Source organism: Conger conger, chromosome 15 (assembly GCF_963514075.1).
Source record: "Conger conger chromosome 15, fConCon1.1, whole genome shotgun sequence".
Classification (NCBI taxonomy): Eukaryota; Metazoa; Chordata; class Actinopteri; order Anguilliformes; family Congridae; genus Conger; species Conger conger.
In genome coordinates this window covers 12529479-12542586 of record NC_083774.1, presented here as the reverse complement: position 1 = coordinate 12542586, position 13108 = coordinate 12529479, and the positions used below count along the sequence as shown (strand labels likewise).

At 45.0% G+C, this 13108-nt stretch overlaps 1 protein-coding gene across 1 annotated transcript in view; it reads right to left on the bottom strand.

The window, feature by feature from the left end:
• LOC133111497 (talin-2-like) overlaps positions 1 to 13108 on the bottom strand; it is a 141874-nt gene that overhangs the window by 62720 nt on the left and 66046 nt on the right. The window contains exons 5-11 of the mRNA XM_061221908.1: positions 12600 to 12729; positions 11698 to 11850; positions 9675 to 9817; positions 7142 to 7269; positions 6561 to 6624; positions 5457 to 5561; positions 2333 to 2488 (exon numbers count right to left, since the gene is read on the bottom strand). Of these exons, the coding sequence (XP_061077892.1) occupies positions 2333 to 2488; positions 5457 to 5561; positions 6561 to 6624; positions 7142 to 7269; positions 9675 to 9817; positions 11698 to 11850; positions 12600 to 12729 (879 nt within the window). The remainder of the gene's footprint in view (positions 1 to 2332; positions 2489 to 5456; positions 5562 to 6560; positions 6625 to 7141; positions 7270 to 9674; positions 9818 to 11697; positions 11851 to 12599; positions 12730 to 13108) is intronic.

The following is a 13108-nucleotide window of genomic DNA, read 5'->3' as shown; positions in this document are numbered from 1 at the left end:
GACCGTGTTGGAATTACAGCCCTTTTATACATACAGTAGTTCCCTATTTTAGGGAATGAAAAGTAATTGGACAATTGGCTACTCAGCTGTTTCGTTGCCAGTAGTGTGTTGCTGCATCATTAGTTCATGCACATGAAAGCTAACAAACGGCCTAGAGTGGTTTCATTTCATAGACACGGTGCGGGCATTTTGAGCCAAAACAACAAAAACCGAGTGACTATCCAAATACATGCGGACTGCACTGCATATATCAGCTGTTATAACCCTATACACAGTGCTAAAAACATGTGTGTAGGAGGTATAGAGCCGAAGAATGATCTGGAAGAGTAACTGTTTATGTATGTTAGGTGCATATCAGCATAATTGTCATGAAACTCACAGTTTACTGCTTTTTCAAGACAAAGCAAGGGATAGTTTATAACTATTTCTACTGAGTTGACTTAAGAACCCCCATGACTTCCCAATACCCAATGTACACACTGGCTGTGCTGACTGTTTATATAACATTTTTAATGACTCTATACATGTATTTATTTCTGACACTGGTATGAAAATTAAGCTGGTCAAGCTGGTCATGAGGTGCTCTAGCCGGGTCTGAGCTAGTTTAGCTGGGTATGAGCCAGTCAACCAGCATGGCCAAGCCAGTCATAAGCTAGTTTAGCTGGGTATGATCTGGTCAACCAGCCACTGCTTGTCTGAGCTCAAAGCTGAGAGCTGGTCTGAACAGGTCAACCTACAGCTATTAGCTGTTTCAAAACATAGCTTGAGCTATTCTTTCAGCAGGGCTGTTTTCTGATGAGATGCTACGTACACCAGTCCATTAGCCTTTAGTCAAAGGGGTGGTAGAGCTGCAGAAGACTGACACTGCTGAACGTCAGGCCTTGTAAAAACCGAATGAGAAAGACCCTGAAAGGAGCTGATACGTCCGGCTTATCAAAAGAGCCGGGCCTTTGTAGTCGCCATGCCGGGGGTCGGCTAACAGGGCTGTCTGTGAATGAGCAGGTGCTCGGGGAATTGCAAAATAACCCCACTCGCACACCAAAGATCAAGACCCATTATGTTCTCTCTTCATGGCCGTTAGCACTTTGCAAGAGCAGCCGAGCTCCATGACGGTGCTAAAGAAAGAGATGTCTGCCCTTGAGTGTGATTAGATCCCTTAGCTGGAAACCTTGGTCTTTAGCTCAGTGAGGGGTGGCAGAGGTGTCTCTCGTTCCGCTGTACAGATGGCGAGGGCCGTCGTTTCGCTGCGTGGGAAATGAGAGCCAGACTACGCAAGGCTTCTCAACCCTCAGTTCAGCACATACAGCCAAGACAGGCTTAGCAAGGGTTCTGTAGTGGAAGGAATTGTAAGCTATAGGTAAGACACAGACCAGACAAAAACGGTCGCCCTGTTCACTGGATTTTAAATGTAAAGATAAATATCATATCACTTGTTTACACAGAAGGGATTAAATTAATTACGAGATTGCACGGCACCACTCTTTACTCCTGGGGATTTTTTTTTTTTTTTTTTTTTTTTTACTTTTCCTACAGACTTTCAAATTTTGTGCTCTTCAAAAGACTTCACAGCGAAGTTCAGATGAAAAGGAGGCTATAGAGTGCAACAAATGCAGGAATCTGAACTTCAAAGCCAGGCTCAACTACATAGTTCAGAGCAACATCGTAAATCACTATATAGGCTCATTGGCTGAAAAAAGAATCACACTTGAATTTGTGAGACATTACTAATGAGCTCGATATCAATAAAGCGCTCAAAGAAAACCGAGATGAGAGCAGAAGCTATCAAAGAAAAATCAAGGTGCAAAATTAATTTTTAACTCAGGTGTTCATCGGTACTCTGTTATTTATGTATGCAGAGTCTAGCCATTGCTGAAACAACCAAAAAATAATTGGGAGTTTGAATTCGGACCTAAAACAACCAGAGAGCAATGCGTTTCACCAGCGACTGCGACCAGCTCTCCTGTGGTATTGCACAGCCTGTAGCGTGGACAGAGGTCCCTGGTTTATTGGGATCCCTTTACTGGAAGTGAGAGTCTTATCTGGGGGTCAGCTTCCTCATAGTCCCTTCACATGCTACTAAGATGCCAGCCTGTTGTTATTTGTGCCTGGACAGCAGACCGTAACAAGTGACAGGTGTCACTGAATAAGGTATAAAGGTACCCATGCAGGTGACTAGATGTGAGTATCTGAGACAACAATCATGGCAGGAGACTGCGGAGGTGTCCAAAGTGGTTAGCGGTAATTATAGACAGAGACTCAGACTAGATGCCTGTTTCTTCAGTGTGTTGGCAAGGGCGGGGGAGGAGGGCGGAGGGGTGGAAACAGAGCGTACCAGCGTGAAGCTCTTGGGGGAGGCAGCCCATCTCTTCACCGTGGTGAGCGGCCACTCCTGGACCACATCTTTGGTCTTCTCGTCCACACGCATGACGGACTCTTTGGTGATGCCCAGCAACCGTGGGACCAGCTTATTCTTGCTTTTCATTTTTTCCTACAAAAAACAAAACAAAGCAAAACAAATGTATATGGTTCATAAGGGAGTTGCTCGCTTTTATTATGGGGAAAACCCTCTCTCAAAGCCTGATCTCTCACAGCAGAAATTCAAAACATACATTGTGGATGCATCGCTGTTACACATCGGGATTCAATGAACATGACCGCTATCAGTTGGTCAGATGCAAGGTGGGTATGTATCTCAGAGGGGGCCAATAAAAATAACAAAAAATTGTGGCATCGTTTTATTTTCCAGATTTAGATAAAATACTTCCCCTCACTCACACTGGAATCAGATACAAAAAAACAAATGTCTAATCTCTTGGTCCACCAAGCTGTCTGTGATTAACAGTGCTTTGAGGAAGAGTGGCATCTCATCTGAGCAAAGAATAAATATTTGAACAGTGCTCATTACCATTCAAGCATAAATGCCTGCCTAATGAGACCAGCTCTTTCCATCAAATTTATGTTTAATATGCACATCTCGCCATCAATCACTGTTTTCAGCAATGCATAAAATACAAGGGCCATGCTTTTCATAACGTGTTGAAATAAAGTCAGCGAACCGTTAAACGGTCAAGGGTTTAAACAGCAGAAAAGGAAAAATAACATCGCCCTTGCCACACACAGCTTATCACATGGGGGATGAAATATGTCCGATTTAACGCCGAGTCTTCCGACGAAATCTACATTCATCAAGTTCACTGCCAAGAATCAAGTTCATTTCCTCACCGGGTGAACTAACTGAGGAGAAGCAATTGCAATATGAACTGCTGCACGCTTGGTTGTAATTAATTAAACACTTCATCTGTGTTTTAATCTGTGAGATAATAGATAATGCGGTCAGGGGAAAGAAGATATAAACCTCGAAGCAGAAGAAATCAGGTATGCATGTTCTTAAGCTGCCATGCTGCATATGCCAGAAAAACATTTTGGGGACATCTGGCAGTCTTAAATTCACTGCTCAGGTGGAATTTAGTCCTTCTGAGAACTCTTCATTTGCCATGTCTCCAGACCCATCCTAAAAGAAGCACAAATTCCTGTCATATTTGTGGGCCTTGTATAGAGACTGTTAGGAAATTCGATAGAGACCCACATTAAATGGCAAAAATAAACAAACAAAGGAATAGCACTGAGTGCCTAATCTGTTTGTGTTCCCACTTGTTGCTGCAGCAGCTGATGGTGCAACGACATACTAAAACGTCTCATGAATTCTGGCTCGCGGCGGAAAGCTGAACCACATCCTTTTATGACGTGCTTGAAGACAAGGACGCATACTCGTTTATTTAACTCTAGACGTGCGGTGTTTATTCTGCAACGTGTCTCTCTGCCCTTTGCTTGCGGTCTAGCCACCACAGCAGCTGTCACCCTGCCCATCTGCCCTCACCCCTTCACCAGCCCCAACCTGAGCTGAGTTTTTCAGTGGTCACAGTCTGCAGTTCAGATGAGTACAGCCAACTAGGTGCTCCCTTGATCCCATTCCCACACCCCTGCTCAAAGCCTGCTCATCAACCATGGCGCAGTGCATCTCTACACTCATTAACAAATCACCACAGAGTGGGGAAGTGTCTATCCATTTTAAAACGGCAGCTGTTACACCACTTGTAAAGAAACCAAACCTCAAACAAGAGCTCCTATCCCCATTTCCCACCTCCCATTTCTCAAAATACTGGATGAAGTTGTGGCCTCCTAACCCCTGTCACATCGGTCTGCTAACTCACTCTTTGAAGCCTTTCAATCTGGCATCCGGCCCAGCCACAGCACTGAAACAGCCTTGTTAAAGGCGACCAATGACCTGCTGATGGCAGCAGACTTGTTCTGATCCTCCTTGACCTCAGAGTGGCGTTTGACACAACATGTATCTTAGCATCCTCCTCCAGTGCCTTGAAATCTACACTACGGTCTGTGACACCCTGAAGCGGTTTTCTTTCTATCTCACCAACCGGAGGTGTCATGTTGTTCATTGGGGGGCACCAGGTCTGATGACATTGCAGTGACATGCAGCATCCCACAGAGGTCAGGGCTTGGGCCCATCCTTTTTCTAATCCGTTTGCTTCCACTTGGCCCAGTCATCAGACACCACAACATCAACTTTAACTGCTATGCTGATGAAATCCAGTTTAAACCCTATATTAAATGATTATATTAAAACCCAATCCAACCCCACCAACGCTATTTCCAACCTCAACAACTGTCTAGAAGACATCCGTTGCTGGATGACGGTCAACTTCCTCCAGCTGAACGTTAACAAGACAGAGACTATGCTGATCAGCAAAGCCAATCAATACTCCAATGCATATATCCCCTCCCTCAATGGTCAAAGAATCTCCCTGTCCTCTGTCACCTCCAACCTTGCTGTTTTTGAATGAAAGTTTGATCCCACACTTTCATTCCAAACGCACATCAAAGACATCTGCAAGACTTGTTTTCATCTCAAAAACAAAGCCAGGCTGAAGCCATCCCTCTCCAAACTTGATGCTAACAAACTGGCTCTTGCTTTAATTTTTTTTTCCAGATAGATTACTGTAATGCCCAGTGTCAGTCCATATCATCCCCATACTTGCCCAACTCCACTGACTGCCAGTCCACTACAGGATGTATTCCTCCTCCTGACCCATAAAGGCCTAAATGCCCAAGGCCCCACCTACAGTACCTCAGTGACCTCATCACCGTCCATGAAACTGCACGCTCCCTTCGCTCCAGCCTACTGCTCCAGGTCCCCCCAACCAGCCTCCGGACAACGGGAGATCAAGCCTTCTGTCCGTGTGCCCCTCGTCTCTGGAACTCCCTCCCTGATTACCTTAGAACTTCTCCATCTACTGTATTGATGCCTTTAAAACGGGCCATTTTTGCCTGCTCATTTTTTTCTTGCTTTCTGTAAAACACTCTGAGATCTGTGACCACAAATGAGAAGAGGTATATTATGGATCTATAATTATCATTATTTTTATTATCATTATGATTACCTTCACCAGGAAGAAAGACACGCCGTATGTGCGGAGGGACCTGGCCAGCTTCACGTACTTCACTTTGGCCTCAATCTCGTTCATTTCCCCACAGTTCTTGTGGTCCTGCAAAGTACAGCAACACATGCCCCCAGTCAGAGGCAGGACTCATGCTGTTCTCCCGGTGTTGGGTAACGTAACATAACATAACATAACATAACATAACATAACATAGCATAAGATATAACACAACATAACGACGAACAGGCCATTCAGCCAAGCAAGTAGTATTACATAATCAAGTAACCGAATCACATGATATTTAAAAAATATGTATAATGTGATTTAATAACATTTTGGATTGCTTTATAGCATAATGCACATTGTGGTTACACATTCAAAGAAAATATAATAAACCACTTGGAAGAAACATACAAACAAATGAAATTAGTTATAATATATACTTGGCTCATGAAACTGGCAGTAGGAAGGAATCAGATTACATAACATCTTTTGAGTAGTCCAACACATTATGCTACTATTTACAATTTGTAATCAGTACAAGGTTACATTATTTTTGCCAGACACCATGCACTTCTAATGCAAAATTCAATAACCTTAAGGACATTTTTCATTATTTTCATAGACCTTATTAAAGTGAATGAGCATACAGCGGACTTATAATTACTCTAAAGTCTTTCACAGAAAATCACATTCTAGTATAACAGTTTTACTTATTTATTTTGTGTGAATGATTAAGAATGATTGCCAATGTCACTGAATTCCCACGTATTGAATTGTAGGTGCATGGCGTAGGAACAGCTCTAAAGAAAGAATGAGTTTTGTAAAATGCACGGAACATAAAGCATAGTCGAGCACTGAACACAATCCAGTGCTTATATAACCTTGAACTTTCCATTTTCAAAGTAAAGAAATTTCAAGTTTTTCCAACAACCCGTGGGAACCTTGAAGCTTGAAGGGACGGGGATCTGGAGACCACTAAAACAATGCACTCTACTGTACACAAACACACACCGACCAATGAGTCATGAACGGGGAGGCTGTACAATGCTTTAACTTGAACTTAACTTCACGCTCTAAAAATATATATGCGATAAGATATACCTGAAAGATCTTCTTTTCAGACCCCCTCTGCTTAATGTACTCTTTTGGCAGAAATTCCTTCAGGCTGGAAAAACAAAACAGCATTATGCCATGTAACATTATGCATTTGCATTCACAAAGCAAAAACGCATTCAATTTCATTTTATTGGGAAGAAAAAATATCTGTTTGGTTCTAACTCTTAAGCGACAGTGGTAATCATTCCTGGAATTGTAAATAATTCAACCTGGCATTTACAGATAAATAATTTTGCACTGTATTCTGTAACTGACATTTCACAAGATGAATCTCTGACTTGGAACCACATTCTAACTGTTGTATATATTTTTCTGGCTACATTTTCTAGCTGAATTTTGTTCCATCTTGCACTCAGCATTTTCCCTTCACTTCAGCTACTGCCAAGCCTAAAGCGCTCAAAATGTTGAGTAATTCTCTACATAATGGACTAACTATGATGTCAGCCAATTGCTACAAAATGGCTGACACTTTGGTAAGTCAACAACATAACTAGCAGATTAGTCGAGACACAGGCAGGATGTCAAGTGCCCTTGCAGCCAGTGTAATATAATGGGGACCGACTTACTCCAGGAACCCCGGCTTGTGTTTGTGCTCCACGTGCGGTCCGAACTGAATCTGGGCCTGGATTCCGCCAAACTCGCAGGCTTTGTCGAAAGACACGGGGTGGGATCCGTTCAAGATGTCATCCCGTGCCTGAGGGAGAGGGGGCGCTCTGATGACTATTGAAGCAAACTCTACGCAAATGTCTACCGTACAATACACAGACAGGGCCTGTGAAACACATTTATTTTCTGCATACCTCGGCGACTCACTATGACAGCGCTGCCTACTGTCTTAATTTCGACATGACAGCTTTAACATCGCCAGGGTTCGACCACGAGGTAACTTTAAATAGAATGCTGGTCGCTCACCTTGGCTAGGCACTAAAACAAGAGAGCAGCCTCTGAATCGAAACAGCATGTGCCCTTGGACGGAGAGGTGGAGAAGGGAAGAGGGAGGAGGGAGGAGGGAGGAGGAGGAAGGGGGGAGGGGGGTATTAGAGGAGAAGACAGGCTGCTAATGACTCTTGGAGGGCCCCCTGATGAAGAGCGTTTCGCACATTTGGACATGATGTCATCTTTTCTCCTGCACTTAGAGACAGTTGGCCTTTCCCAAGGGGAGATATTAATCTCTGTGCAATTAGACAGCACATCTGACAGCACTGTCCTCTGCGGTGGAGATAAAGCAGCCGCGCTTCCGTGCCAGACACCTGTAGTAACATTACAGACCCGCTCAACCTGCTCCATAAATAACCCTGTATGTCAACCCTGCGCATCAGACAGTTTAGAAAATTAAACAAAGCCTAAGTGTGGTGGCAACACCGACCACCGTCAAGGCAAACGCACACACAGTCATACACACACATGCAGAAACACACACACACACACACACACACAGGCACACAATCATACACACACAGACACACAAACTCAGGCACATATGCACAAACACCAAACACACACAGGCGCATAAATGCGCGCACACACACACACACACACACACACAGACACACACTTAATCAATAACAGAACTATGCAAAAGGCCAGCATTGTGTTCTGCAATATTGACAGTAATATTGGGGATAATACCAGCGCTAATGATGATGAAGCTGATGCTGCTGAAGGTGGGAGTAGTCTGACCTGCTGTTTTTGAGTGATGTAAGTGGCACATTAATTATACACACCCATGCTATTCTAAAAGGGTCTCTCCCTCAGGAGTTCACAAAAAGGCATCATAATCCTCACAGAGACGCATACACACACACACGCACACACAGACATGCATGCAGGCACATGTGCACACACACACACACACACACACACACACACAGACACAGACACAGACACACAGACACAGAGACACACATAGGCAGACAGACAGACAGACAGACAGACACACACACACACACACACACACACAGACAGACACACAGAGGCAGGCAGACAGACAGACAGACAGACAGACACACACACACACACATTCTCACAGAGCTCTGTTGGCACTGTTAGCTCTCCTCTAATGACCCCGGTGATAAAGAGCCACTCAGGAGAGATCAGCGGAGCAGGAAACACCGGGCCAAACGAGGTGAAAGCTCTGACCTCAGGGGATACTGACCGATGAGGGAGCGGCAATGGGCAGGGTGACGCCAGCATAAAGACAAATCTCCCAGCACCCAAACCTCACACTTATCTAGAGCCTCAGACCCCCACACTGCCGGCACGCTGCGTCAGCGCTGCGATTAATCATTCCTCGCCACAAAACATGCAGCCATTTTCCTTTTTCATTACGCTGCACACAAAATGCCCAGAGTCCTGATTACCAAAGTGCTTGTTCATAGACAGCACAAGTCCTTTAAGAGACAGAACAATGGCACAGTCCCTGCAGGTTCACATAAAGGGTAAGAGAGTTTGGCTGCCTTGCACACAGGTAAATATTCAGGTGTTCAGGAGTTCAGGTACTACAGTACAGTATGTTCTGATTAAATGTAAATATTACAGGGGTTCAGGCGCTGTGTTGTGTATAAGCGTAAATATTACAGGGGTTCAGGTGCTCTGGTGTGTGTATAAGTGTAAATATTACAGGGGTTCAGGTGCTCTGGTGTGTATAAGTGTAAATATTACAGGGATAGAGGCGCTGTGTTGCGTATAAGTGTAAATATTATAGGGCATGAGGTGCTGTGTTGTGTATAAGCGTAAATATTACAGGGGTTCAGGTGCTCTGGTGTGTGTAGAAGTGTAAATATTACAGGGGTTCAGGTGCACTGGTGTGTATAAGTGTGAATATTACAGGGATACAGGCGCTGTGTTACGTATAAGTGTAAATATTATAGGGCATCAGGTGCTGTGTTGTGTAAAAGTGTAAATATTACAGGGGTTCAGGTACTATGATGTGTATAAGTGTAAATATTATAGGGCATCAGGCGCTTTGTTGTGTATAAGTGTAAATATTACAGGGGTTCAGGTGCTATGATGTGTATAAATGTAAATATTATCGGGGTTCAGGTCCTGCTGTGTTGTGTATACATACTGATAAATATTGTATGAAGGGAACCTGCTGACCTGCACATAGAGAAGGTTGAGCTGCACCGGGTCTCTGGAGTCCACGTTCTGATCCGAGTAGAAGAACTTACGCCTGAGCAGCAGCGTCTCACTCTCCTCCACGCCCTGCTCTCGAAACGTCCGACTGTGATCCAGCCAGTTCACTGAGAGCCAGAGACGGAGAGAGAGAAGTGGGGAGAAAGAAACAAGAGGGAGAAAGAACAGTTGAGGGAGAACAAGAATAAATTGCATATATTGAATCAGAATTTCTGAGAGAGAGACAGAGAGAGAGGATGAGAGAGAGCACACAGTGGTCAAAGCTGGGCTACCCCACAGGAAACCATCCAGAGCAGCCGTTTCTACAGGCCCTGAAGAAACCTACAGCTCTATAGAGAGCATGTTAGTCTTTACAGACCGAAGCTTGGATCTCTCTACCAGGACTCGTACAAGATCTCTGAAACACTTAGCATTCGGACTGCAGTACCTTTAAACTATGACCTGTAACCTCTGAAAATGGATCGACTTGAAACCATCAAACAGCAGTTAAATTACTGCAAATCCAATCGGCATAAAAATAATTTACAGCTCGAAAAACTCATTTTTGGCCGCACATGGGGAATAGTTTTTAAAGGATTGGCAGTTGATAGAGAATTTATGCAGATTAAAGAGTGAAATGAATCTGTTTAGAGATAATGCTTTGAAGGTTATTGCTCCCCCTTGGTCCCCAGGCTGTAGATAATAAGGTTAACAGTATTACACCACTGGGAATCAGCTTGATACTCATGAACTCCTCTTGACTCAACTAATTAAAATTTCCTGTCGCGTGTCCTTACATAATTAACCCTGGTGGAGAACACAAGCAGCTGACAAAGGAGGGGCCTCCCCCCCTGGATCTTTAGGGAAATGAGTTTTGGCTCTTTATTAAATTGACAAGCGAATAAAATCGGAGGGGCAGGTTATGTGGCACGACCCCCGAAAACCCCAAGGCGGGGGGTGTAGAGAGAGGTAGTCAACATTCAATTGCTATTTGTGAGAACTTTCTGAAGCAGGACTAAACGGGACAGTGGTGCTTTACACGTGTGCCATGCAAACCAGCTGATGAGCAAAGTATGAAGAAACATTCATTCACAAAATGGCTGACTGAATTTCAAAAGTGCGTGGTATTTCAAGTTGAGTAAAAATATCAAAACAAGATGATGAGGAACTGGATTTCCATCAAAACCTGAGGTCTTGAAGACTAGGATATACTGCGCTGTTAAGAAAAGTAAGGAAATGACCAATTAAAATGGCAATTCCCGGTCGACTTCTGAATCCAGTGCTAAACGTTAGGCTGCCGCTCCCCCGTTCTCCGGGGTCAGCTGGTGGTAGCACTGCTTCACAGCTCTACAGCGGGAAGGTGTGAAGCAAAAGTTCCCTTTTCAACAGAGGTCTTCTTCACCTCAACCGTCCCTTAAAAACCATGGCAACAGAGATCAGCGAGCTTCTGACAAACATCTGTGCGCTTACATAACGGGCAACATTGCATCTCCAGGTCAGGCCTCAAAAACAAATAAACGCCTCACCTTGGACATCGCCTCAGGGGCGCCACCGGTAAATATTTCACGCTGTCGGTGGGCTTATGACTATTACATTTGCTCCCTGCTCTAGGAGTGAAAAACTAAATTATATTTTTTTTATTTTCATCCATCAAAGGGGTCTGACCTTCAAGGCAGGAGATGGGTTTCAAAATGCTGGAGGCCTGAATGGCCGGTGCTGAGATTATCCAAAATTCTCTCTCTAGATGACCAACCACTAAGACAAATGTCATTTTGGCAGCCCCCCTACTTTGACCCAAAGCAGGGTTGCCATATCCTTTGATGCAGAGGGGTCTGGGTGGCTGTTCCTATGCAGGTATTTTCCAGCATTACTGAAGTCTGCCAGCCCTGATGTCATTATTTTGCACTGTTCTGCAGTCACATACGCTTAAGCCTATCACTTTTTGTGCCCTCTGGTGGTGTGGAGGTGTAACCGCAGGATAATACTGTTCAGGGTGACAGAAACTCACGATCGTCGTCTGTGTGGAGCTTGGCCTTCAGCTTCTCCATCTTCCTCTCGTCCCTCAGCAGGGACCTGTCTTTCCGCAGCGTCGCCGAGCTTTCCTCCCGCCGCTCCTCCACCTGCTCCTGGATCAGCGAGTACTCCTCGTAGTTGGTGATTCCTGTACGGGGAGGGGGAGGATGAGAGCTGACCTCAGAACAGTTGGTCCTGCACCTTATATGTCCCTGAATGAGGGGAGGTGAGGACAAGGGCTGACCTCAGAACAGTTGGCTCCGCGCCTTATCTGTCCCTGAATGGGGTGGAGGGAGGACAGCAGCTGACCTCAGAACAGCTGGGTAGGCTGCATGCCTGATTTCTCCGGCTCTCAGGAGCCAATAAGAGGAAATTGGAATTCAGCTGAAGAGGAGAAAGAGTGGGCAGAAGTCTGGAAGCCGTGCGCGGCCGGCCCCTGCAGAGACGTGCCAGGTATCCCTCCTGCTCCCGCGCTCAATTTCACTCGGGCCGCCGTCCAGCGTAATTGAGATGTATCGCTCCCGCATCACCGTGGTGACAGCGGGAAAAGAGTGGCGTCTGTGGATTCACACTCCATGAGCTGCGCCCAGAAAAACCTTCCATTGTTTATTGCCTTAGATGATCCGTTTTTTATCGTTTTAGATCTTGGTTAGCTCTGAAAAACTGTTTTTTGTGGGTTTTTTTGTGGGGGGGTGGTGCAATGTGATTTAAGCAAGTAATATGATCATACAGTCCCCCCCCCCCTTTCCATGAAAAAAATCATTAAACGAGACTTAAAAGAAGAAGCATGAATAATTCAGAGCTGAAGAGTACGGCGGATTTATTTAGAGCCATTGTGTTTTTTTTGTTTTAAATAGCAAAACTTGACACTGAAAGCAGGGGTGGGTTCACACGCACCTATCCTACTGCATATGGTGACGAGCAGCTCGCCCACGGTTTTGGAGTCATCGACCATGATGGTCTTAATGGCGCCGTCCAGCATTCTAATGCGCTGTGGTCTCTGTTTCTTCTTGTACTCGAGAATGTCCTGAGAGACGGGGGTGGGGTGGGGGCGTAAAGGAGCGGTTAACGCTGATTCCATACGACATGCTGAGACACACATGCATGCACACATGCGTGCACACACACACACACACACACACACATACACAGGCACACAGACACACAGACACGCTTACAGGAAATACATACACACTGAAGTATGCCTAAAGAGATATTCTTCAGTATCAATAGCTCATTAGTCCCCGCTCAACATTCGCTACTTGTCAGTCTCTCTGCACACACGGCATTATGGGTAACATTTCTGCCCATCTGAAACATTCCTTCTTTACATCACTACAGTGCAGGCAGCCTGCCAGGGCTTGACCTGCAAGTGGCGTCTGTCATCGCAACTGGCTGACTTTCAG